Below are 26,834 nucleotides of genomic sequence, written 5' to 3'. Positions count from 1 at the left end.
ATTAAATTCTTTTTAAAATCAAATAAAGTTTATAACTCTTTAAAAAAAAGAATATGAAAAGTTTAATAACTCATGTGTTTTCAATCAACCCAAAGCCACCATGTTTAGAGATTCAGATCATTCGTCTTCATCTTATTCCTTCATCCATTTCATATTGAGAACATAATAGTTAGAATCTTAGAGTTTTAGAGTCATCAACATAAATTGTTAAGGAAGTGTCGCAAAGAACCCGCCTTCATCCTCAAATGATCGTAATTTCTCTTTTTATAAACTCTAATCTTATCTAATGATTTATGCAATTAAATGTTTATCTCTTATCTTCTCAATTTCAACTTTTGTGTTTATGTTCATTATGAACTAACCACAGTTGTGGTTAGGAAATGATTAGGTAATAACTATGTTTGCAACTTAAGTTTTTTACAACCTTTAAAGATTTTTTCAAACAAACCATTTTAACTCAAAAATATTGACAATAAAACTTGATGTCTTTTACTTTTAATGTTATAGTTTCTTGAGACCGATAGGGTATGAGAATGGAACATGTTTGTTTGATATGAATTTGTTTATATGCATCATGAGGTGAAGTGATCAAGATAGACTACTTTGCACTAGTACTAGATCTTGGAGGAGGCTTCATGTGCTAAGATCTAACCATGACTCTTGTCATGGGCCAAAGGCTCTACAGAATAACACTTCGATGGAAAATGTTGACTTCCTAACTTTGCAACACTGCGTATTAAGTTTTACGTGATTGTACACCGTGAGGTAGTCTTCATATGCTTAATACGAAGGTTGAGTGTGTAACACCCCGTTTTCCCAACATAAAAATTTCAAAAATAAATCAGAGTTTCTCAACGTAAACGGAATGTTACATTTCTTTTCTTAAAATCGTAAACGGAATAAATAAATATTTATCCTTCAAAAATCCAACAACATAATATTTAAAACTTCGCAGCGGAAATATTTCAACATCTTAAATAATCTTTGGCACAAGGGCATCAACATAAAATCGCATAAAATCTTGGTTCAACAGAATTTAACAACATAAACATCATCATCACATCATATTAATAATCATATAAAATCATAGCATCATCATAAACAACTTCATAATCAATCATCAATAACAACTTCTTAATCAACTTAATAAACTTGACGACTTTGACTCGACTATGCAACTTCAACTTGACTATGCAACTTCAACTTCTTAAAACCATCTTGATAATGCAAATGCATGTGGTACCAATTCAGGGCATCAAGCCCCCAACATATTTGAGCTTAAAAAGGCTCCAGGGCATCAAGCCCTCAACTTAATTGAGCAAAAGCTCCAGGGCATCAAGCCCCCAACGTGATTGAGCAAAGGCTCCAGGGCATCAAGCCCCCAACATAATTGAGCAAACGCTCCAGAGCATCAAGCCCTCCACTTGAATGATGTATGCATGGACTCAACAACAAATCAACAACTTCAACGACATCAACAACAACTTACAACTTAATGACATTGACGACAATAGCGACAACGACAACAACAACATCTTCTCATGATAATATCATAATTCATCAATTATAGACAACATCTTATATCATCATATTAAATAACATATACCTTTATATAATACTTCATCAATCATGAACAACATCATATAACATCGTATTTAAACAACAACAATAATTAACTATGTATCTTTGTAAAAACATAATAAATTATCCACAACATATTTTCATATCAAACCAAAGCTACTAGAAAGATATCACAAATATCAACAACTTTCATGTTTATACCAAAGACTAATTCAGAACAGAAACATATGAAATAAACGCAAAAACATGAAACAGAGAATGATGTCACCGTACAATTTCGCTAAGACCTCCTTGGAGTATTTTCATCATAACTCAAAAACTAAAAATCATATTCACGTCAAACCGAAGCCACTGGAAAGCTAACAAAATTATCTAAAACTTTCGTATTTACACCAAAGGCCAATTCTGTACCGATCAATACCAGTTTTCATTTTAAATTCGAAAAAGTTGTGTAGAAGTCCATAAAAATTCACTGTGACCTACGTGCAGTAATTTGACCATAACTCAAGTTCTATAAATAATTTTGACATCAGACCAACGGCATTAGAAAGCTAACATCCATACCTACAACTTTCATGTTTAGACCTAAGACCAATTCCTCACCGATCAATACCAGTTTTCATTTTAAAATTCGGGGCAGAGATGAAAAAAAATCAGAAAAAGCAACTTATATTATTCAAACTTCACATTCATTCAAAATCATCACAATCAACAACAACATAACATAAATCATCAATTGAGCATAATTCATCAATTATCCAAATACATATACCAAGAGCATGCAATTTCATCATCGACAATTCATTTATCAACAAATTAACATACCCAAACATATCACTACAACTAGAGCATGAATTTCATCAATTAAATTGCAATTCAAAACCCTAACTTCTTTAATCATCAAAATAAAACAACAACAAACATGTTAAACCCTATTTTAGAACCATATACTTATGATTAAAGAAGGTTAGTCTCACCCTTACCTTAGATTAATTGTCAGCAAGGTTCTATAGACTTCTCCCTTCTCTGACTCTTCTCTTCTCTTCGTTTCTCCTCTTTCTCTAGGTTTCTCCTCTTTCTCCCAAAAACAGTTTGCACGTAATCCTTATTTTCTAACTCTGACTCTCCTCTCTATATATAAATCCTTGACCTACTTATTTTCCCTTATTTCCAATTCTGCCCCAAAGCCTCATTATTCTAAATAATTATATTTTTCCACTAAATATATTCTTCCACTAAATAACACATAATAGCATATTTCATCAAAATATATATGTATATAATATTTTAACATCAAATAACAAATATATCTCTACATCAAATAACAAATATATTTCTACACAAAATAACAAATATATTTCTACACCAGATAACATATATATTTCTACACAAAATAACAAATATATTATACTAATAAATATCAACATCTAATTATCACTCAAAAATATCACTCAAAAAATATATCAACTAAATTATAAAAAGACATCTAATCTCAATAAAATAAATAACTGCGTTATAGAGTGCACAACACTCCCATTGCCCACCAGGTGTTCAGGAAGCTATGCGAAGCTGTAGCTCTTTACATCTTTCCTCAGGAAGTTGTACGAAGTTATAACTTCCATCTTAGGGTTATAGCTTTCTAAATCTTGCAAACATCTATCTTTACCAAGTTAATTCCTTACTCACTTTTTTCCTTGAATCTCTAATTCCTTTTTTCATGTTTTATTTACTTATGCATTTTACTACTTTAGTACCTTAAAACCTTATATTTGTTATTTGTCTTTTTGGATCTTAAATAATTAACTTAGTGTTTGAAAGTACTTAGAACTTATCCACGATAATCCTTGTGAGATCAATACTCTACTTACTCTTTTAAGAGTATGGAATAAACACTTCATCATGATAGTGAGAGACGACCATCGAATTTAGAAAAGAAAGAACTGAATTGGATTTGAGAGATCTTCAAAGGCTAGGAATTATCTAGGAATTGATTTGAGTTCTGCAATTGAATCTATTTGTAACGAAAATATCCCTGCCAAAGATTGCCTGCTCCCTCTCATTTCCAAACTCATCCTTGCAATTTTGAAATTTTTTAAGCATTGAAGTGTGAAAGATTTTAGCATTGCATTGTCTTCACATATACCATTTTTTTTGCTTATGGAGAATTATTGTTTCTTTTGATGTTTTATTGTAATTAGAAGGAAAAAAAATATTAAAATTCCTCCCCTCCCTTTGTGAGCTAACCATGTATGTAATTAAAATCTTTTCCCTCATCCTCTCTTTTGAACCAACCATGTAGATAATTAAAATTAAAATCTCTTACCTCACAAATTATAATTAAAATCTTCCCCATCCTACCAAGTCACTCAAATCATGTTCTAGATGTCAGATGTCCAGTCTTGTACGGGTGACAGTTGTGTTATTGGTTCAAGATTTAATGGGATAATATCTAAAAATGAGTTTATAAGCAGAAACATCTCTTGCCCAAACTTGTTTTGTATGATTGAGTCGTATCCAACCACAAATTTAAAGATATACAGTTGTCAAACTTGTTTTGGGTTGGATCAATGTCCATCTCGAATGGACTATGTTGTGAGGGTATGTGTTATGTTGCACCGTCGGCACACACATGCTTTATCCCTCAGCAATCAATCATTGTATGCTGTAGATCATAGGGTGGTATCTGTTGAAGTTGGTTTTGAAATTGTTTGTAGTTTGTTTCCAGTCCAACATTGCAGGTTCCCGGACCGTTGAGTGTATAAACATGCTTTAGCACCCTCATCCTTTGAGATGACTTTTGGGAAGAGATCCAAATTCATTTTACAATATCCACCGATGCAAATCTCTCAACGAACTCAACAAGTTTTTCACCCATCTCACATAAAATCCTTGCTATAAAAAAAAGCATCAAGTGAAATATACTCATTCTATTATAAAAACCGGATCACTGGCATTAACCAATGATTGTTTTAAACGTTTGAGTGTTTGCAAGTAACACTCCCAACTATAAAAGATCCGCTGTTGTTCTCCAATGCGCTCCATTAACTCTGTTCGTCGTTCAAGATCAAACTCGGATTAAAACTCATAATCAAATCCCTTGGAATACCATATCTAAAAAAGCATATTGAAATCCTTTGAAAAGAAATCACTAATTAAAGAAAGAAACTTTTTCTTTTCGTGTATGTTTGATATTTACCAACACTTGAATGTTTTAAAAAGCTTTTGTGAATTTTGAGGACTTAAGAAAGCAACTCAAACGATTTAACATGATTTCAAAATGGTTAATGATCGTGGCGTACATGATTAGATAGAGAAGAATCCATAGGTTTCTCAAGACAGAAAACAAGATAATTAACCTTCAAAGCACAAATAAAGCAAGCCTATGCACTAAAAGTGTCTTTACCACATCCCCGTAACTCTACATGAAAACAACTTCACATGAGATAAGATGAAAGTTCATGTCCTTCTTAATTGCACCCTAAGTGTGGTCCCATTCTTCTTCCTATCCAAGGAAATTAATCACAAACACGACCACATTAGTAGTAGAAAATTGCAATGTGCTTTCTTTCACAGTCACTGGTGGGGTTAATGACGTTCAGATCAAGATTCCATATGCCTTCATTGTTGCAGCAATCACTTCTAATCTTTACTTGAAAAGATGTTGCGTTTTGTTTCTTTCTCCCCCATAAATTAATTACAATTTTCGTGATTGTCAAAAATAGCCGGATGATATTTAAGTTTTTATTAATTATTATCTCATTGTTATGATATTATAAGACATCAGATTGAATCGGTGAACATAGTTGACAAGAACATTGCGATATATAAGGACTAGATTTCGATTACAATAGTTAATTTGTAACGACTAAACTAATTAACAACAAAAAAAGACATCAAATCAAACATGAAGAAAGAATATTCTAATACCAACTCCGGTTTTTATTTAACCTCTGCAAAGAAGAAGAATCTCTTGAGATGATCAAAGAAAGAATCTCTTCTTACATGAAAATAAATTCTTTCGATAATTCTTCTGAACCTGGTCATTTCAAAAAAGCGGGTACACTTGTTTGCATGCTAAAGTTTGAATACAAGAAAGTAAAAGTATATATTTTATTCGATACAAACTTTTTTTTAAGATCCATTGTAATAATGAGTATATATTTTAGTACTTGAGATGTAATTTGATCTCTCATATCAAAGTTTGAATTCACAACTTGATATAATGTATGTTTAGTTTCACTTTTTGATGAGCTAAAATTGAGTTTAAAATATATAACAGATTTTGATATGTTTGATTGCTTTTGAATAAAATTAATTGTCTTTGAAATTAATTTAAGATGTTTTTCAAACATTTCTCATTATGTACAGGAAAACAACGATTATAGCTAGGTACGTACGTAACTAGGTAATGTGATCAATTTACCAAAATTGACCTGACAAGTATTCTTTAGTTTTAAACTTTTTAGTTATAGTAATAGCACTAAAATAAATTAGTGGGATTAAGGCCATATACAATGGATTAACTAATAATAAGGCACGTTCTCTGTTTTTCTTTTTTGGTTAAAACAATACGTATTGCCTTTTTTATATTTAGAATAATTTACAACAATAAAAAAGAGGGCAATCCAAATAATTAGTCCTTTGTACTTAGACGTAAAAGATTAATAAAAACAGACATAAAAGATTGATAAAAAACAATGTGTAGGAGGATTGAACTTTGCAGGGCCACACGGCTTCCCTTGCCACATATATTTTTTAAGTTGACATGCACTTTGAAAAATAAAATTTAGGTCATGTCTAGATACATGAGATTTTTCCATATAGACCTTAGTGAAGGATCCTTACAAACACTTATGTTGCTGCCATCAGATATCCTCTATCTCAAGACTTCTTTAACCACTATCTAGAAAATATGGATACTATAAACCAAATAGAATTTAGGTTAAGGACAATTGTGCTCCCAAGAAACTCCATTTGACAAATATATAGTTTTGAAAATGCAAAATACTGTAGTATTTTGATTAGAGACAAGCTACCAACCTTGTTTTCCTAACACGGACAAGTTAAAGCCATAAGGTTGACGCAAACTCATAACTCTATTCTCGTTTTCCATAGTCAATGTGTCCCAACAAAGCCAATTAATCCCTCTTTCTGAACCTTATTCGATCTTCACCAAAATATATATATATTCGATCTTCACCAAAATAAATGTTTTGTTTCTAAGATGGTTTCAAAATAAACGTTATTTTGCTTTTTGATGTCATACACAAATTAATACTTCATCACTTTCAAGTCATTTATATATATATATATATATATATATATATATATATATATATATATATTTATCAAGTAATCTAGTGACTAAAAATTCACCTCGAAGATGAATAAATAAGTGAAGGAATATGAGATTCAAAACTCTTGTATATAGCATGTCCATATACTTTATTATATATTGATAATAATAAATACTGAATACATAGTACTAGTAGTTAATAAAAATATTTTTGTCCTTCAAAAAAAAATATTTTTGTAAAATTACAACTCCTTTTATTTAAGGGACAACTTTTATTTATTTATAATTGTTTACCAATAGAGTTAATAATTTCGCATAACTTTGTAAGTGACAGTGAATATCCTAAGAGGGCAGGCTAATATTTCAGTTTTAATTCAAACAGTAGTAATAATAATAGGAGAGTCCATTAATCAACCCCTAGAAGACCCCACTATTATTGTGTGACCACTATTGGAGCATACCTGGACTCTATAAATTTACCATTCCACATTCTAGTTTGAGTCATCACACATCTAAATATGAATAACTAAACAGTGTTTGTTTCTCTAGATCGTGTGTCTCTTTGATTAGATAATCATTAGATAGATAAACAAACCATATGTCCTGTCCTATCCTGTGTGTAACTGTGTATGCAACTTGACTTGCTGGATTCACCTTTTCTTATGATTTGTTACATAGGAATTATTATAGGAGAATTCACCCTATGGAAAAACATTAGAATATAAAAATAGTAGTAATTGTGTGTGTGGTTGAGGTCTTGTAACCACCAACAGCATAAGATCAAGCAAATATTTTTATATTATATGCTCATCTATATTATCCCAACTTTGGTTCTGTTTCCTAAATTAGTAGTGTTCTACAAGCATATAGTGGAGGATCTATTTTGGTCACATAATGAAGAGGTTCAATAACTCAGAAACTATGGCTTCTTTGCTTTCCATGTACCAATCCAAAGGTATGTATAAGTAATTAAATTACTAATTGTTTCATTCTTCATATACCCTTTTTACCATAATTTATGTGTGTATTTTTGTGGTCTAATTATGTTTCATTCTTTGCAAATGCAGGTGTGGATGTGGATCAGAGGAATGAGACAAAAGGTTACAGTGAAGAATTTCAAGCAATGTTAGATAGATTAGAGCAAGAAGATAGCTATGAAGATGGTAGTTCAATGTTGGAGAAGAAAAGAAGACTTGGTTATGATCAAGTAAAAGCTTTAGAAAAGAGCTTTGAATTGGACAACAAGCTGGAGCCAGAGAGAAAATTGAAGTTAGCTGAAGAATTAGGCTTGCAACCTAGACAAGTTTCAATTTGGTTCCAAAATCGTCGAGCACGAACGAAAACCAAACAATTGGAAAGAGATTATAGTGTTCTTAAGTCCAATTTTGATGTTCTTAAGGTTGAGTATAGTACTCTTCAACAAGAGAATGAGACTCTTACTAGAAAGGTAATAATATATACATGTATTATTCATGATTTTTTATTTATTTATGTGAATAATGTTAATGTGTAATCTTAGTGTCTTTTTATGTGTGTGAGCTGCAGTTAAGAGAGTTGAAAGCGAAATTGTTAAGAGTTGAAAGCAGTGAGTTAGAGAAAGAAGTAGAATGTCCAATTTCAAGAGGTATAGAAAGAGGAGGTTCAGAAAGTAATTCAAGTGGTGTGATTAAGGAAGAAAGTAATGTTGATTCTCCTATATGTTTCAATGGTTCTTTGCCAAGTTCAATGATGAATTTGGTTCATTATTATGATTCAAGAGGTTCTCAAGAAAATGTGTTTCAGAATCAATTTATGAGAATGGAGGAGCAGAATTTCTTAAGTAATAGTGAATTATTCAGTTTCTTTTCAGTTGATCAATCCCCTACTTTGTAATACCAACTGAGCATAAATGATATCTAATTGAAACTTGCTTGGTTACAAAAATAGGATTTATCTTTTATGATCATTGAAGAATACAAGTTTTGTTGTGAAAATAGGTAAATCAAAGAAGATTTAAATAATATTTTTTTATGTAATAAATAATTTCTTGTTATGATCTTTAGGTTTATAATGTATTTTCTTATTTTATTTTTCTGCCAAAAGTGAATATAGACCACACATATGTCCAATATATATTCGTTTTGATCGAGAGGGATAGGCTTTTTATTATTATTTTTTCATTCTGTAAGCCAAGAGTGAAAAAAAAAAATAAGGGGAAAAAAAGGAGTTGAGTGAAGAACACACTCCACTAACAAAAAAGAACAGAAATAGGCCAAATCGTATCTCACATACTAGTCCTAGACTTACATCACATCATAATTTTTTTATTAAATTAATTAGGTTTTTAAAGTTATTTAAAAAATATTTAGTTAAAAAAATTATGTACTTGTTTGGATTGACTTATTTTTAAGTTTATGTAAAATAATTTATGCAAGTTAATAATTTTTTTTATTATTCATAAGCTTGTCAAAGTAGTTTATAAAAGAACAATTTATGAAGATACAATTTTTGTTAGTGAAAATTTATGAATTAAAATAAAAAACTTATTTATTTGCATAACAATTATTCATAAACTTAAAAATAAGTCAAATCAAACAGACCTTATATTTTAACTTTTAGGCTTTCCATTTTTTTCCTAGCTAGAATTGATTGGCCTATTTAGTAAATATAAATAATATATAAGTATTTTTATTGCTGTTATATTTACTAATTATTATTAGAGTATATATTTATCAACCATGATTTAAACATATTAGTTTTTGCATATAGTTTTTTCTTTACGAAAGTTTATGCATATAGCTAGAGCCTACAAATTGTTTATCAAACAATCCACTAGTAACTTATTTCAAATTCATATAATGAAGCACTTTCAAGTCACATTAGTCTTATGTAATAGCTTTTTAAATTGTCTTAAACAAGTACATAATAGATATAGACATACAAACTGAACATTAAAAAGTTATGCGTAGCCAAACCTATTTTCAACACCTCTGCTCACAAATGTCAACAAATTAAAAGCTGGAAATGATTTTTCAAATGCTCCTAAAAGTGCATTATGCTTGTGAGTTGTATGATTCTTTCACGGCAGATAAAAGATAACACACGTTTTCACTTTTGTTTTGTTTTATAATGCATCCGGATTGGATGCACTCAGCACCTAAGACACATGCAATTAATAAGATCGAAATCGTTTGATTAAGATCAAAAGGTTTAGTTTAAGATTAAAAAATTTATATTTAAAACAAATCAAAATCGTATTTAAACTTGAATCGTTTGATTTTGATAAAATGACGATGAGCAACTTAGCTCCATCCAAGTTGATTGCATTTTTCTAACTCACTACATTTTTTAACTAATTGATCAATGAACACATTTCAAAAAGATTAGACTATAAATTTCTTAGTCCTCTAATGGTATATTTGTCTATTTTTTTGCACATGTTTGATATCAAGTAAAATTTAAAGAATCTCGTTAAACAAGTGTCTTACAAAAACTCGTTAATGATTCAAAAAAGATAACAATTGATAAACTTTATATTAAAAAAACATTTTTTTTAATATTTTAATGTGTTAAATACATAATTTTTAGTATATCGGTGGCATTTCACATGGGAAAGGATAATCCTTTCCCACCATGGGTCAATATTGAGTTTTACCAATAGATCAAATAAAGAACACAATTTTATCATAGTCCATCAGTACTGGATTTTTTTCCCACACCATCTTCCCCAATCATTTTCTCTCTCCTCCATTCTTCCCTCACCCACCACCACCATCATTTTCTCTCTCTTCCATACTCTTCTAATTTTTCTGAATTTATGTGTACAATCACGACAACCCTTCTCTCTAATTATTTTTCTCCCTGATTTGGAAATTAGGAGTGATGGGTTTTATGAATTCATTCTTGCTGGCTTGTTAATGTAGAACCACCATTGAGATATCAAATACCGACATTTTTTAGCTTTTAAGATTTGAATAAATCAAACCTAATAACTTCTTTTTTGAACTGCCAAAGTTTATTAAGCTACCAGCCGCCACTTAAGAAAAGCAGCAGGGAAAAAAACAACATTACAACAGCGGCTCACAGAAGCAAGAGCTGGACGCAAAAACACCAACACAGACAAACCTAATAACTAACTTAACCTTTGCATGTTTCAAATCGTTGGAGTCTGATTGTTACAGTTTGAAGATGCAATTATTCAAAACACAGATTTTGGAATTTGGGTTCGGAGAAGTTAAGGAGCATTTGGGAACAATAATTTGATGTGAATCTGAAACCGAATTTTATTACACAAAATGGACTGTTATGATTCCTGCAGAGAGAAACCAAACATATCTCATTTTCTACTCAAATCCTCCATGTTGCTGGTGGTGGTGGGTGAGTGGAGAATGGAGGAGAGAGAAAATGACGATGAAAGATAGTGTGGGAAAAAAATCTAGTACTGATGGACTATGATAAAATTGTGTTCTTCATTTGATCTATTGGTAAAACTCAATTGACCCAATGGTGGGAAAGGATTATCCTTTCCCATGTGAAATGCCACCTATCTTAACGGCATTCGTGATAACAAAGTTGGTATGAAAAGTAGGTGGCATTTACCATGGGAAAGGTTAATCATTTCCCACCATGGGAAAGGTGAATTTGAACCCTTGATATATTAATAAAAATATTGAATGGTTGAGATTGTCCACTTGCAACCCATTGATGACTTTTTGTTTTAAAGATTTCACAAAAAATTTGACCCCACATGATAAGGTTTAATGATATTTTATTTTATGGATTACTTTTCCCACCCTATGCCTTTCCTCGCGCGCTCTATTTTTTCAATTTTACTCATGGTCCGGATTTCGTTTTCCGGATTTCATTATTAAAATTTTGCAGATGTTTCCGGATTTTAAAATCCGGAATAAATAAATACTGTAAATATGTTTTCCTTAAAAAAAAAGATATATAGTTTGTGTTGTACTATTGTTATGTTCAGTTTTTTTTAAAAGATTCACATTAATTTTTTTTTATAGAAAAGTTTAATTTCTGGTAATAAATGGAAGAGTTACGTTTACTTTTTTTTATGTTTAACTTTTATTAAGTATAAAAAACTGAAATAAAATAATATTAAAATAAGATTTTATAAAATAAAAATTATTTTAACAATAAAAAAACTCGTAAATTAATCCCTTACCATAAAAAAAAAGTTTGTCAAATTAAAAAAAAAAGTTAGATATCAACAAAAAAAAATGCGTGATAGGGGAGGTGCATTACTAGTGTTAATACTATTAAATATTAACTTTTTGAATCATAGAAAAAACAAACAAAATAAAAGTAACTTGTTTGAGTGCCACATGGAGGTAAAAAGTAACCTTTTCCATGGTGGGAAAGGATTAGACCTTCCCATGGTAAATGCCACCTGAAAAGTAACAGACTCAACAACCGCTAGCAAAATGGGAGACATTTTGAGAAGGGAAAAACTGACTCTACTCCTATCTATGAATGAATGAACATTAGAAAGTACAGGTTCTTCTGTGGTGGCAGTGGTTCATATTCTTTTTTCTCAATGTCATGCTCATGCATGTGGTTGGTGAAATCAACCGCAGCTTTATCAAAACAAATTTCACCTCACTATTTTCATTTTCTCACATGCTTTTGCAGTTTGCACACCTCACCTCACATAACACATCTTGCATCATCCTGTTCTGTTCATAACACACGTTTTATATTATATCTAATTCATATGGTTTCATTCAATGTATCTCTAACTAAAAAATGAAGGGTTAATTATGTTTCTAATCCCTATAAAATAGCGACCTTGTAAGTTTAGTCCCTACTTAATTTTTAGTCCCTATAAAAAAAAAATTTACTTATAATTTTAGTCCCTGCTAAAACAAAGTTTGATTAATTATCCTTAAACTCTTAAATTTTTGAACGATTTTTTTGAGACAAGATTAGAACACTATGAAAGGTTCGTTTACTAAAATTTAGAATTTTCTGACATGAAATGAATTAAATATGAATTTTTTAAAACGACAAAAGTTAAAGATAAAAAGTAATAAAATCTGGATGTAGAAATCAAATTTTGCGATAATTTTTTGCGGACGAACTTTTAGTAATGTTCTAAACATGTCTGCAAAAAATTGTTCAAAAATTTAAGAGTTTAAGCATAAATTAAACAAATTTGAATTGAGTATGGACTAATACTCAGTGCAGAAAAACAAAATTAGGGACTAAAAATGCTATTAAAATTAAGTAGAGACTAAACTTACAAGGTCGCTATTTTATAGGGACTAGAAACATAATTAACCCAAAAATAAAAGACACCCTGTTTATTTATTTATGGGTTAATTATGTTTTTGGTCCCTACAAAATTGCGACCATGTAAGTTTAGTCCTTACTTAATTTTAATAGCATTTTTAATCCCTACAAAAAAAATTACTTATAATTTTAGTCCCTGCTAAAATAAATTTTGTTTAATTATCCTTAAACTCTTAAATTTTTTAACGATTCTTTTTATACAAGTTTAGAACACTATGAAAGGTTCATTTACTAAAATCTATAATTTTTTAACATGAAATAAATTAAATATGAATTTTTTAAAACGACAAAAGTTTAAGATATAAGTAACAAAAATACGGACGTAGAAATCAAATTTTTGCGATATTTTTTTTGGAGGACCTTTTAATAATGTTCTTAACACACCTATAAAAAATTGTTGAGAAACTTAAGAGTTTAAGCATAAATTAAACAAATTTGGATTGAGTAAGGACTAATATTGAGTGCAGAAATTTTTTGTAGGGATTAAAAATGCTATTAAAATTAAGTAAGGACTAAACTTACAAGGTCGCAATTTTGTAGGGACCAAAAACATAATTAACCCTTTATTTATTCTTGATTTTTAGAGAATCTCTTTTATAGATATATGTGTTTTATAACCAATTTGAATTTTTTTTTTTACTGAATCAATTTTAGTTATAGAACTGATTTGAAAGATATTCATCTATTTTAAATTAATTCTCTAAAAAAAAATCTATTTTAAATTAATACTGATTTTATAAAAGTAGTACAATTGACTTGAAGTTTACTGCATGTCAATTAAATTTTAATTAAATACACAAAAAGTAAAAAAAATCGAGCTTTTATTTTGTTTTTCCTTTAAAGTTATGTAATTTTAATTTTTATTCAAATAAGGGGAAGGGACTGCCACACGTATATGAACCACATACCATAGAATTTTATAACTATTTTAATCGACTATGCTTATTTTAAATATGGATGAGTTACCCACATTTTTAAACAGATTAAATTCGTACCTAACTACTTTTTTTCAATAATATATAAAGGGGAATTAGTCACTTTAGTCCCTGAATCGGAAAGGATTCGTCACTTTAGTCACTAAATGCAGATAAATTGCAAAATATTCCCTGAATGTAGACTTTGTTAGTCAATTTAGTCCCTGAATGCAAACTTCGTTAGTCAATTTAGTCCCTGAATGTAGACTCCGTTAGTCACTTTAGTCCATGAAATTGACCATGCAGGGACTGTTTTGCAATTTTTCTTTATTCAGGGACTAAAGTGACGAATCCTCTCCCATTCAGGGACTAAAGTGACTAATTCCCCAATATATAAATTACCTACGAAACTTCATGATCCATTCTAAACCCTCAAGCTAGGTATAAATTAAATGAAAATATGAAGTTAACGCAATCAACATTTATATTTTGTTGACGAGTAAATATGCATGTATCAATTAGTTACGCAATCAACATTTATATTTCGTGTGATAAAACTTATTGATATAAGTCTTATCACACGAAATAAAGCTTATGACAATTATAATAAGGCTGATAAAAATCATTTAGTTACATTTTTGGCACAATAAATAATTGTCTAGCTACGAGAAGCAAAAGAACAAGTAATAGAGCAGGAGAAGATGAGATAAGTTGGATAATTTTGGGTAGCGCAAAGCAGAGTAGTAGTAGTAAGTAGGAGGAGTTGGAAAAAGAAAAGAAAAGAAGATAATGGAGGTAATAATTTGAGCAGAGGTCACTTTCGAACTTTTGTTAATGTTAGTGGTGTGTCAGTCTATAAAGCTAGTAGATGGCTAGCCTACGGCCCCATACCTATTCTCTCAAGTCTAGGTTCTGTCAGAAAAGTAGGACCCCTTCTTTCTGCCATTTTTTAATCTTTCCATCCTACCCTCTAATTGAAAAGTAGAAGGTGATTTCTAAACAGGGTAAATTACACCATATGTCCATTGAGTTTGAGGTTTGTAATAGATTGATCCTTTAAGTTATTTTGTTTTCACATAAGTTCTTTAAGTTTGTGGTTTGTAACATATATTGGTCCTTTAAGTTATTTTGGTCACATATAAGTCCTTTAAGTTTATAAACGTTTTCAATTTAGTCCTTATGTTAACCAAAATATGATGTGGCAAAAGGACTAAATCAAAAGCGTTTACAAACTTAAAGGACTTATGTGTGACCAAAATAACTTAAAGGACTTATGTGTGACCAAAATAACTTAAAGGACCAATCTGTTACAAACCTCAAATTTAAAGGACTTATGTGCAACCAAAATAACTTAAAGGACCAATCTATTACAAACCTCAAACTTAAAGGACCCCAGGTGTAATTTAGTCTTTCTAAATGTGTACGAGTTGTGTGTAAAAATTCTAAATCGGATAAATAGTTAGAATTAGTTAGAATAATGGTATCAACAGTTTTTTTTTAATATTATTTTTTAAAATTTTTGCTCTTTTATTGATTTAAATTAGGGTTATGCTAACCGATGCCTTTAGGGCAATAGTTAAGGAAACTTTAAAAATAAAGTTTTAAGTTAAAAATACTACTTTTTAGATTTTTGAAGAGTTGACTGCATAAGTTCCAATGCGAGATTACTATATTTGCATCCTTTGGTTAGCAGTGGCGGCCCACCCCCAATTTTTTTTATTTTTTTTTAGAATTATGCTCTTTACCCAACAATTATTGTTGGCTCCCAACTGAACTTCCCAAAATACCCTTGTGTGAGTTAACTCACACAAGTGTTAATTTTCAAGGTGAGTTAACTCAGGCAAGTGTTAAGTTGCGTGGCGCATGTTAAGATGCGCATATTTTAACACTTGTGTTACTTAACTAACACAGTGGTATTTTCGGTATTTCAGTTGGACGCGAGCAAAATATGTTGGGAGAATAGCAGAATTCTTTTTTTTCTTTTATAGGGTCTAGTCCCTATAAAATAGCGACCTTGTAAGTTTAGTCCCTACTTAATTTTAATAGCATTTTTAGTCCCTAATTTTGTTTTTCTGCACTGAGTATTAGTCCCTATTTAATTCAAATTTGTTTAATTTATGCTTAAACTCTTAAATTTTTGAACAATTTTTTGCAGACATGTTTAGAACATTACTAAAAGTTCGTCCGCAAAAAATTATCGCAAAATTTGATTTCTACATCCAGATTTTATTACTTTTTATCTTTAACTTTTGTCGTTTTAAAAAATTCATATTTAATTCATTTCATGTCAGAAAATTCTAAATTTCAGTAAACGAACCTTTCATAGTGTTCTAATCTTGTCTCAAAAAAATCGTTCAAAAATTTAAGAGTTTAAGGATAATTAATCAATCTTTGTTTTAGCAGGGACTAAAATTATAAGTAATTTTTTTTTATAGGGACTAAAAATGCTATTAAAATTAAGTAGGGACTAAACTTACAAGGTCGCTATTATATATATATATATATATATATATATATATATATATATATATATATATATATATATATACAAATACAAATATACCACTAAATTTAAATACAAACTTCAAGCTGGCCCACCCAATTATTTTCACATTCATGTGTATGTTTTGTGATTCACTTATTTGAGAGTGTATAATACGTTAATTTTGAGACATTAATTCTAAATATAGCATGACAATTCATATTGAAATAGAAATTAGTGTAAGTATTAGTTCTGATTCTATTTTATATGATTTTAAGTATTTTGGAGTGCGTAATTTTAGTTTTTTAATATATGTTGTTTAATTTTTTGATTAATTGATTTTCAACTTTATGTTTAATGCATGCTACAACATAAATTTTGTTATATATATCATAGTTTATTTTGGTGGCCCACCCGAAATTTATTTTTTTGGCTCCGCCACTGCTGGTTAGCATTTCCCTTTAAATTATTATGGGTCTATACTTTTGAAATAAGACTACATAAAGTGGTGAGATATACTTTGATTCTATTCAATGCTTCATCTATAATACCTGCTGGAATGGGTGAAGAGGCAGTACCACCATATCTAAAACATTCTCATACATTTGTCATTTGTTTCTCCCCTTGGTTCAACCCAGTTATTAGTGTCTCTTCGTGGTTCAACCCAAATAGTACAAGCTTTATATGACTTCATGATTCACATCATACCACATGCTCAACGTGGTCTGGTGGTAGCGGATCGTGGTAGTATGCACCGGGGTACGTGACATGGTTCTTTAGGCTTTCTCATCCCCTGTTAATCCCATTTGTGGAGAGGGTTCAGGCACCACCCCGTAGGCCGACTAATGAGGAGTTCATTATTGAGGAGGATCATGCCAGCAATCGTCCTAGCACATTGAGTATCATACAAACCCTCTTCGGCATGACGGGTGAGGGGTTGTGTGAAGGTGACTGTGTCAAATACTTCCATGATCTCATGAGGAGGATGCAAGATGAGATGTGCTCGTCCACCACATATCAAATATCTAGAAGGGATATGCAACTGATAATGAGGATGCATTGGGGTTATGTTTTGGTATTTCGGTTCAAAATAATTGAATGGTTTCAATTTTATTTTGTTTCTTTTATAAACGATTTGAATGAATGTATTTAAGAATAAATGATTGAATGTATGTATGCTGAACACGTTCCATGTGTAAATTGGTGTTCTTCCTCTATTCTCTGTTACCATAGCACAACGGAGGAAGTTAACTACTGTTGAAGTATTTTAGTATTTTTAGGGTGTTTGGGAGACATTTTAGAAGTTAAAAGAGTAATTTCAAACTAGAATTGTGGTTGTGAGCGAAAAGGGCCGAGGCCACATGATGGGTCTGGCCCAAATGTTCATTCATTGAGAAATCATCTACTAAATAACTATGCACACATCCTCTTCCAATAAAAACTATACACACATCACACACCTCCCATCGATTCTGTTTAAATCAAGTTTTCTAAACCTTAACTTTTATTCATCATTTTTATCCCAATATGTTTTATTTCTATTCGAATAAATTTTGATGATGACATCAAAAGTTTTTTTGAGTTCACCATGATCTTGGTCGTGACACTGTCGTCACCTATTCCTAATGTTTTTTATAAGCCATTTAAGTAGCAGTTGAATTCTTCCCAATTTTTTTTTATAGAAAATTGGATGTTAAAATGTGAACCCTTAATGTACTCCCAAGTAAATATTCCATTCATATTCATATAAAAACTACTTCAACTCATAAAGTCAACTTATTTAGAGGCATGATATAAGACCTCCCAAAAAAATTGATTGTTCAAACCACAACTCTAAATCAAGCATTCTCCATGCTTTCCCTTGTTATAATAATATATTCCGTACAATATGGACCATACTTACTACAATAGTAAGTAATAACCGCATGCTTATGTTGCTTCAAATTTTTATATATAAAGACTAAAGTACATAAAAATTATTAGATTAGAACATAAACAAGGCAAAGATGACTGATCAACTTAGAACTGATTCCAAAGATTATAGGACTGAGCTTCTTTCCCCAAACATAGCTTCTGAGAATGTGTCTATGGCTAGGCAACCGTCGTGGAGGATCAACATGGACGAACATCGCATACCGGAAAGGCAAATGGAGTCTCATTTTGGCTTTGGATTATTCTTAAGAACAATGAGTACTTAATTCAATAACCCTTTTTGTTCACATTTCGTATGTATATACATTTTCTATTTAATGTTACTAAAATGAATTTTGCATTTCAATCTTTCAGAAAGACAAAGGAAACTTGCTAAATATTACAAGAGGCAGGAAATTCTTCTTAAAGGGTACCAAGAAGTGGACTCATATATTGATTTGGGCACATTACCTGGAAATTTAACTGAGGTTATAAAAATTTACGAGTTCATTCATTATTTTTTTTTCTTATGAACATTTGGTTTATTAAAATGGCCTAAATGGAACCTTTTAATTTTCAGGATGAGATGAAGCAACTTGAAAGGAATGAGAAGGTGGCAATTTATTTATCTAACATAGGGAACATGGTGCTATTTGTAGCAAAAGTTTATGCTTCGATTCAAAGTAGATCTTTGGCTGTGATTGCATCAACTTTGGACTCACTCTTGGATCTCTTGTCTGGATTTATACTCTGGTTCACTTCTCATACTATGAGTAAACCAAACTATGATCAATACCCTATTGGCAAGAACCGTATGCAACCTGTGGTAAAAGCTTCCTTCTCTTAGAACACACCTAAGCCAATTTTCATAATATTAATTTTTATGTTACTTCATTTCTCACGCATATTTAGTTTTAGATTGATATCTTATAAATGCTATTAGGCTCTTTTCATATGTGTCATTCATTTTAATAACTTTTCGTTTACAAAATATATTTACAGGGGATAGTTGTATTTGCTTCTGTCATGGCAACTCTTGGACTGCAGATACTATTTGAATCAATGAGAGAAATCATCGTAAAGGTAGAGAAGTAGAAAGTATATCTAAATAGATTCGTATCCACTTCCACGATGCAACACTACAATAGTTTTTTAACTAGGACAAAATACCACTTTTCGTGGTAGCCTTTTTTAACACAAAAAAAGTTGTTGCACCGCTGCATCGTGGGAGAGAATATGAATCCTATTTAAATACCATTGTCGAATAGATTCTATAAACTCGCATGTATTAATGCCAAAGACACTACTCAACATTTACTTACTTCAAATTTATTTATTTACAGGCTCAACCTGATAGGGATCCTGTGAAAGAAAAATGGATGATAGGAATTATGGTGACAGCCACAGTTGTAAAAATCGGGCTCATGACATATTGTCGCAGGTTCAAAAATGAAATAGTTAGAGCCTATGCTCAAGATCATTTCTTTGATGTCATTACAAACTCAATTGGTCTAGCCACTGCAGTGCTAGCCATCAAATTCTACTGGTGGCTTGACCCTGTTGGGGCCATCTTGGTATGTTTTTCAGTTCATATACACATTCAACTTTTTTCACCATAAAAGAAATGACAAACCTTAGTTTAGTTGCTTTTATTTCTTCCTAGTTCACAACTAATACTACAAAGACAAAATTAAATCAAGCTCATCATATTTCAGCAACAAATTCTTAGTAGGTTATTTGATGTTGTGAATAAATGAATTGGTTCTCGGAATTGCAAATGTCATTCAAAATGAACCCTCTATTAGTCGTTATAGGCTATCACATGACATATAATTGAACATGTCACATTATACGCTGATCACACATTAATGCCAGCTCACCAACGACTAACTGACTTCGAAATTTAGGTCATCTTATAGGGACTAATTTATCGGTGATTGCAATTATGCATTGACTGATTATCAACATATTAGTTTCGAGAGACCTAAATTTCACAGGCAAAGTAGTTCATGATTTTGTGTCATTTCATGATTTTGTGTCATTGATGTGGGATCAACGTAGGACCATATTTTTAGCATGTCATAGTCCCTAATAATAGAAGTTAGAGAAACTATTTTGATTGACAATTTGCAATTTTAGGGATGTAAATATTTACAATTTCGAGGATCAATTTGCTTATCCACTTTATGAATTGTACACAGATATTCTTATTTGATTTGAGAATTTGATGATAAAACATATACTATATAATATAGTCCGAGCTTGTTCATAATACATACTTGCAAAGTATAATAACATCAAGTCATGAATGGTGCAGATAGCTGTATATACAATCAGCAACTGGGCCAAAACGGTGATGGAGAATGTATGGTCATTGATTGGAAAAACAGCTCCATCGGAGTACCTTGCAAAGATAACATATCTTTGTTGGAACCATGACAAGGAGATCAAGCACATTGATACATTGAGAGCCTACACATTTGGGACCAATTATTTTGTTGAGGTAGACATAGTTGTATCAGAAGAAATGTCACTTATTCAAGCACATGACATTGGTGAGACACTTCAAGATAAGCTTGAAAAATTACCTGAAATTGAGAGAGCATTTGTCCATGTTGATTTGAATACTACTCATAAGCTTGAACACAAGCAACTCAAGGTGGCATAGGAAAGTTATTCAATATTGTTTAAGATTTCAGAGTGTGATTAGTGATGGATTTGATTTTCTTTTGAAAGAGTGGTGATGGATTTGATAATTTTGATTAGTATATTCATTTTGTTGTAGTAAAATTATGCAATGTTTATGACTTGAGAGTGATTGATCAGCAATGAATTTGATTAGCATATTGATTTTTTTTCCTGTTGTAAATCGAATATTCTCTACGCAAAACTGCACAAAATAATTTTTCAAACTGAATAGAACTACAATTGACGGCAAAACTTTTTCTTTAAGAGTTGTAATGTTACTTTATTTGAGAGTTATATTCGAACTCAATATCATAGTAAAATATTATCAAAGTCGTCAATATAAAAATAAATTACGGAAGAGTGCATTTTGCTAAATTTATCTTGTGTTGGAATATGGCCAAATGCTGGGGAATCCGTGAGACATAAGCACTTCTATAGGCTACTTTGATCTTTCTTAATTCTCTGTTTCCACAGGCAGGAACACTATCCTCCTCTGCAGCTGAAATTTTCTTATATAAGAATAATCAAATTGAAGCACATAACAAGGTCTCAAACCAACATCATCAGATCAACTCAAATGTGTTGTTTTTCTACTTGTTTAGTTGTATATATAAATAGATAAATAGATATCAATTTTGACAAGTAAGATTAAAATTAAGTTCATTTAATAGTGTCCAATTTTGTTTTTATTACAGTGAATTTGTCTCTATGAGATTTAACTATTTTTAAATTAATAATTTAAATTGCTATGAAATTGGTTTTAACTCATTATATGATATCAGCTAAAATTATATGTGAGAGTACAATAAGTAATACCAACATTCTGAGTTTGAAGCTGATATCTTTAATTTAAGTGTGAGTTTATAGTGATGTTTGTCACATTAAACAGAAAATAAAAAGATTTGATAAAGAATAAACTAAAATTAGGGTGATTGATTTGATTTATCTTTCCTCTGAAAAAAATTGTTTTCCTTTTCCTAAAAAAAAAAAAATGATAGTATGACTATGATGAGACTCATCACAAAATTTGAAGAGCGTTGGATCTGAAATCAACGGCGCGAAGTAATCTTTATGACGTGTCTTTGGAAAATACACGAAGGAGTGCTTTACTTATTTATAGGAGTTGGCATGGAAGCTGAGGAACAAAGACGACGACGAAGTTTCTTCCCTTCTTGCTTGTATCTTTGTTTTCTATAATTAAATGGAGCGAATTACACTCTTACTCGCTCTCATACTCTTCACGGCGGCTGCCGTCGCCGAAACAGACAACAACCTCACTTCCCGTCAGCCATTATTATCAACTGCCGTCGATGAATCCGATCTACTCCCGCCGGATGCCGCTCTTTCCGACTCCGATGGCGGGTTTCCTTCAATGGATAGCATGTTGCACTGGGCAATAAGTATGTATAGTTATTAATTATCACGGTGGTTATTCTTTGTTTCTTTTTATTGATTTTTTTGTTTTTGCTTTTTGTGTATGGTTTAGGTCATTCTGATCCTGAAAAGTTAAAAGAATCAGCACAATCTCATCAAACATTATCACCGACTGAACTTCAAAAGCGTCAATTAGAAATCAAAGTAATTCAAGTTCAATTTGTGTGTAGTGTAGTGTGTGATTTCTGTTTCTTAATTATTTATTTATTTATTTATGTGATTGTGGTGTTTTAACAGGAAATAATGGAGAAAACAAGAATGTTATCCGATGCTGAATTGATGAAAATTTCTATAAAAGACTTGAATAATGCGTCTACTTCTTTGGAAGATAGATACAGAGCTTTGTTGGAGCTTCTTGAGCTTGTTGAGCCATTGGATAATGCAAATGGTAACTACATTTCTATTCATGTTTTTATATCTATACTATAATGTTTTTTCACTTGGGTTATGATTGTTTTTGTTTAATATAGAGTTTTGTTTTAATACTCCCTCCGGTCTCATTTACAAGAGAAAGTTGACTTTTTAGATACATTGAATAATGTATGTATCTAGTCAAGAACCTAAACCAAATAGTACATAAATTATTTAATGTATCTAAAAAGTAAATTGTCTCCTGTAAATAGGACCGGAGGGAGTATTTCTTAAAAGACTGTTTTTTTCTTTTTCTAGGCAAATTTTAGTAAAGTTAGTGGTTATGAATTACTCCCTCCGGTCACATTTATAAACAAAAATGTACTTTTTAGGTTCATTGAATACATAATGTATTTGGTCTCTATATTGACCAAATACATTAAGCATTGAATGAATCTAAAACATTAAGCATTGAATGAATCTAAAAAATGTTTTTTTGCTTATAAATGTGACCGGAGTGAGTATGATAGTTTTCAGGATCGTACCTAGGACCTCCTTCGGTGTCCCTTAGCTCACCGATCAAACTACTTAGGCAAGACTTATTGTATGCATTTCACTTGAACTTTCATTGTTAGCTATTTCTAGATAGATGCTTTATGATTTTGAACTCTCAAAATCTGTTTTTTTTAGGCGATGCTTTCGAAATCTTTCAATAATTGTTTTCACTAGAACAATCTTGTTGAAATGTCTTCCTCTTTGATATATGTTAGCTGAAGATTGAAATCAATATCAGACCTTAAATACTTTTAAGGCTATGTTTGGATGGAGGGTTTTAGAGGGGAGGAGTTATTTATCTTTTTTAAATTAAGATCATTAAAAAATGTTTTTAAAAATCAATTAAGTCTGATTGAAGTATTATATGATCATTTATCATGTCGTTTTTCAATTTAAAAAAAATATTAAATATGTATTCAAATATAGACTTGGCTCCCAAACGCACCTTAAAACAAAACAGAGCAAGAGTGGTAGATCCCAATGTTGGTGCCTTCTCTCAGTTGTATTACAGTTTACAATAACATATATAAACATATGTTATTAATCTTAATGCATCACTTTCCCATGTGAAGTTCTTTATATACTGTAGAAGTGGTTCCGTCATTTGTTCATAATATTCATTTGCTTTTGTTTCGATTTGTAGAATTTTCTATTTCCTGTTTAATAGTGCATGCATAATGAGAGATTCTAATGTCTGTTAGATTTAAACAAACTTGGTGGGCTTCATGCGGTCACACAAGAACTTAATCACCATGATTCTGGTATTAGAGCAACTGCTGCATGGGTTCTTGGAAAAGCTAGTCAGAACAATCCAACTTTTCAGCAACAGGTATGGTGTTACATTCATGATTTATGGAATTTTAGCAAGTTGTTAAATGAATCAAAACACACTCTTAGTTGAAGCGCGTATTAATCCTCAGAGAATAATTATACTAACTAGAATGATATCAGCAGTACCAGTGTTGCGCTGTTGTAGAATTGCAATGGATGCAAAAGGCCGATACTTATGAGATATTTGAAAACCCTGCACTCTCCCCTAGTATCCTCTACTTATTTTCCTGCATTGATCTTCTCCCAACCTGCTTTCTTATATCTATACTTGTCAACTTTTGATCCCAGTACTTGTCTCACTGGTAATATGTTGTACAAATCATTCAATTCCCCTCAACTGCCTCTCATGCAAACTGTTTCATTTAACTATTCCTATGCGCTTATTCTGATATAAATCTTAGTAAGCGGTTGTTTTTTAACAAAGGTTCTTGAGCATTGATTGAAGCTAAACAATATAGTAATGCTGCCAAATTTCAACTATTCCAGGTCTTGGAACTCGGTGTACTCTCAAGGTTGATAATTATGGTAAAATCTGGTTCCATAGAAGAAGGCATTAAAGCATTGTACGCTGTTTCAGCTTTGACTCGGAATAATTTAGCCAGTCAGGAATTGTTCTATGCTGAAGCTGGAGGTTTGATGCTTCAGGTGACCTATCTAAGTTTTAATATTATCATAAGCATTGTTGTAATTTTTTTTTTTTTTAAATCTACTTTTCATTCAGCATTAGTTATTGATACTTGAATTTTTTAGGATATTTTGAGGAATGCAAGTATTGATATCAAACTTCGGAGGAAGGCCGTGCTTCTATTGACTGATTTAGCAGATTATCAATTAGAAAACGTTGATAAAGATGAACCACCATTTTTCAATAACCAGGATCTGTTAAAGTCTGTGGTTGATTTAACTGCTTCAACCGACCTTGATCTCCAGGAAAAGGTGACTATTAGAATTACATCTAATGTTTATTTCTAAAGCATTGTAGCTGTTGTCTTATAACCTTATCTGTGTGATGCAAATGTCATACCATCAACTCTCACCGAGAAAAACAAAACATTTTGAACTGCACCTTTTCCATGAGATTGTTCTTCTAATGTATGTTTCTTATTCTTATTATTGATCTAATTAGAATTTTTCTATACCCTCATTTCTGTAATTCAATCCATGTTCTCAAAATCTCAACGTCCCTATGACTTGTTGAATTTGTGTGAAATGGTAAATGTACTTGTGGAAACGAGAGAAAAAAATGTTTTGATTTACTTTATTATCAAAGGAGTATGATCAGTAGAATGGAAGTGAGGGATTGGTTTGAACTATCTATTTAAAGCTGTTCAATTTGTGTCATGCATACCTTCTGTAGTTCTTTTTGTGCAAACAAATTGTCCCCTTTTGTGTTTCATGTTGAGCTTTTGGTTTGACTTCTTGGATGTATTAAACAGGCACTTGTCGCGATTAAGAGTCTCTTGCAACTAAGGACCACTAAAGCTCGAGTTTTTAGGGACTTATGTGCTTTAGGTGATGCACTGAATAGAACGAAACAATTGTTGCATGATTTGATGGCGGATGAGGATCAGAGAGACTATGTAATGGATGTGGAAAATGTTCGTATTGAAGTGGAAAACATTTACCATAGAAAGCTGGAAAAGCAGTGATGTATGATCATGAGTTGACATCCTTAGATTATGGTCTTGTCCCTGTATCATCATCTAGATTTGATAGCATACCTTTCTCACAATTTTGATGCTGTTATTGACATTTGAGAACAAAAATTAGGGGTATTAATACTAATGAATTTTATAGTTGTACAGTTAATACCGTCTATTTTTCTATTTGGTGATTTCTGATTTAAATGTAGTTGATCTTTCAAAATAGTATTACTATATTTTTATTTGAGCTCTCCTTTTGCATTCTTTCTTCAACATTAACCTCTATCCTTAAAGCAAAGCCAAAAGGCAAATACCATTAAATTAAAACACAACCTAAAAAAATGCATGCTAACACAGTCTAGCCAAAACAGAGATAAACAATGCAATCAAGAACCATGTTTTCATCTCTGAAAGATTAAGATATGAGAATTGAGAACTATGTTTCCTTCTCTGAAAGAACGAGATATGAGAATATTTCAATCTTTAATCTGCAATTGACGAATACATTAAAGGATGTTATCACAGCAATTGATGAATACATTAAAGGATGTTATCACAGGGATGACTACTAAATCTATTACTAAATCTACTGCCTCTAATAGGAGTCATAGTAATTAAGGAGCGTGTCTCCAGCCAAATCCACTAATAGTCATGATCACAAACAATTTAAAGGGTGAAAGAGATGTCACATAACATAACTGTGCCACAAGATTGAATCAGTTCTGAGTTTGCATAAAAACCCTTTCAACTAGGGGTGTAAGTGGATCGAATAAAACCGATAAACCCAATAAACCAATTCAAACCAATATCTATCGTTTATCAGTTTGGTTGACGATTTTCAGTTTAAATAACCAAGTACCCGT

General features: G+C 31.2%; 3 protein-coding genes across 3 annotated transcripts; all 3 read left to right on the top strand.

The window, feature by feature from the left end:
• Positions 1-7,380: 7,380 nt before the first annotated feature.
• LOC146940529 (uncharacterized) lies at positions 7,381-8,890 on the top strand. Its single transcript, XM_085754223.1, has 3 exons — positions 7,381-7,832; positions 7,945-8,324; positions 8,423-8,890. Exons 1-3 carry the CDS (start codon positions 7,772-7,774, stop codon positions 8,747-8,749), a joined length of 768 nt encoding a protein of 255 aa, XP_085610349.1. The 5' UTR covers positions 7,381-7,771; the 3' UTR covers positions 8,750-8,890.
• Positions 8,891-18,520: 9,630 nt separating this feature from the next.
• On the top strand, positions 18,521-21,323 carry LOC146940528 (metal tolerance protein 10-like). Its single transcript, XM_085754222.1, has 6 exons — positions 18,521-18,748; positions 18,845-18,957; positions 19,050-19,295; positions 19,472-19,552; positions 19,813-20,043; positions 20,787-21,323. The coding sequence occupies exons 1-6, from the start codon at positions 18,565-18,567 to the stop codon at positions 21,135-21,137; spliced, it is 1,206 nt and encodes a 401-aa protein (XP_085610348.1). The 5' UTR covers positions 18,521-18,564; the 3' UTR covers positions 21,138-21,323.
• A 978-nt stretch (positions 21,324-22,301) lies between these two features.
• LOC146940527 (ARM repeat superfamily protein) lies at positions 22,302-26,194 on the top strand. Its single transcript, XM_085754227.1, has 7 exons — positions 22,302-22,557; positions 22,644-22,735; positions 22,829-22,979; positions 24,199-24,326; positions 24,815-24,973; positions 25,079-25,264; positions 25,765-26,194. The coding sequence occupies exons 1-7, from the start codon at positions 22,359-22,361 to the stop codon at positions 25,975-25,977; spliced, it is 1,128 nt and encodes a 375-aa protein (XP_085610353.1). The 5' UTR covers positions 22,302-22,358; the 3' UTR covers positions 25,978-26,194.
• The last annotated feature ends 640 nt before the right edge of the window (positions 26,195-26,834 follow it).

Source organism: Medicago sativa, chromosome 3 (assembly GCF_051527215.1).
Source record: "Medicago sativa cultivar Bolivia chromosome 3, Bolivia_mono, whole genome shotgun sequence".
NCBI classification, from domain to species: Eukaryota; Viridiplantae; Streptophyta; class Magnoliopsida; order Fabales; family Fabaceae; genus Medicago; species Medicago sativa.
The sequence above is the reverse complement of the archived record's forward strand: the minus strand, read 5'-3'. Positions and strand labels throughout refer to the sequence as shown.

What these genes read in the sequence shown, in the direction of transcription:
- LOC146940527 (XM_085754227.1), top strand. Translation starts at nt 22,359, where the DNA reads ATGGAGCGAATTACACTCTTACTCGCTCTCATACTCTTCACGGCGGCT. An exon ending in GCCATTGGATAATGCAAATG is followed by an intron (nt 22,980 to 24,198) that starts GTAACTACATTT and finishes AATGTCTGTTAG; the next exon opens with ATTTAAACAAACTTGGTGGG. An exon ending in ACCTTGATCTCCAGGAAAAG is followed by an intron (nt 25,265 to 25,764) that starts GTGACTATTAGA and finishes TGTATTAAACAG; the next exon opens with GCACTTGTCGCGATTAAGAG.
- LOC146940528 (XM_085754222.1), top strand. Translation starts at nt 18,565, where the DNA reads ATGACTGATCAACTTAGAACTGATTCCAAAGATTATAGGACTGAGCTT. An exon ending in TACCTGGAAATTTAACTGAG is followed by an intron (nt 18,958 to 19,049) that starts GTTATAAAAATT and finishes TTTAATTTTCAG; the next exon opens with GATGAGATGAAGCAACTTGA. An exon ending in ACCCTGTTGGGGCCATCTTG is followed by an intron (nt 20,044 to 20,786) that starts GTATGTTTTTCA and finishes TGAATGGTGCAG; the next exon opens with ATAGCTGTATATACAATCAG.
- LOC146940529 (XM_085754223.1), top strand. Translation starts at nt 7,772, where the DNA reads ATGAAGAGGTTCAATAACTCAGAAACTATGGCTTCTTTGCTTTCCATG. An exon ending in TTCCATGTACCAATCCAAAG is followed by an intron (nt 7,833 to 7,944) that starts GTATGTATAAGT and finishes TTGCAAATGCAG; the next exon opens with GTGTGGATGTGGATCAGAGG. An exon ending in ATGAGACTCTTACTAGAAAG is followed by an intron (nt 8,325 to 8,422) that starts GTAATAATATAT and finishes TGTGAGCTGCAG; the next exon opens with TTAAGAGAGTTGAAAGCGAA.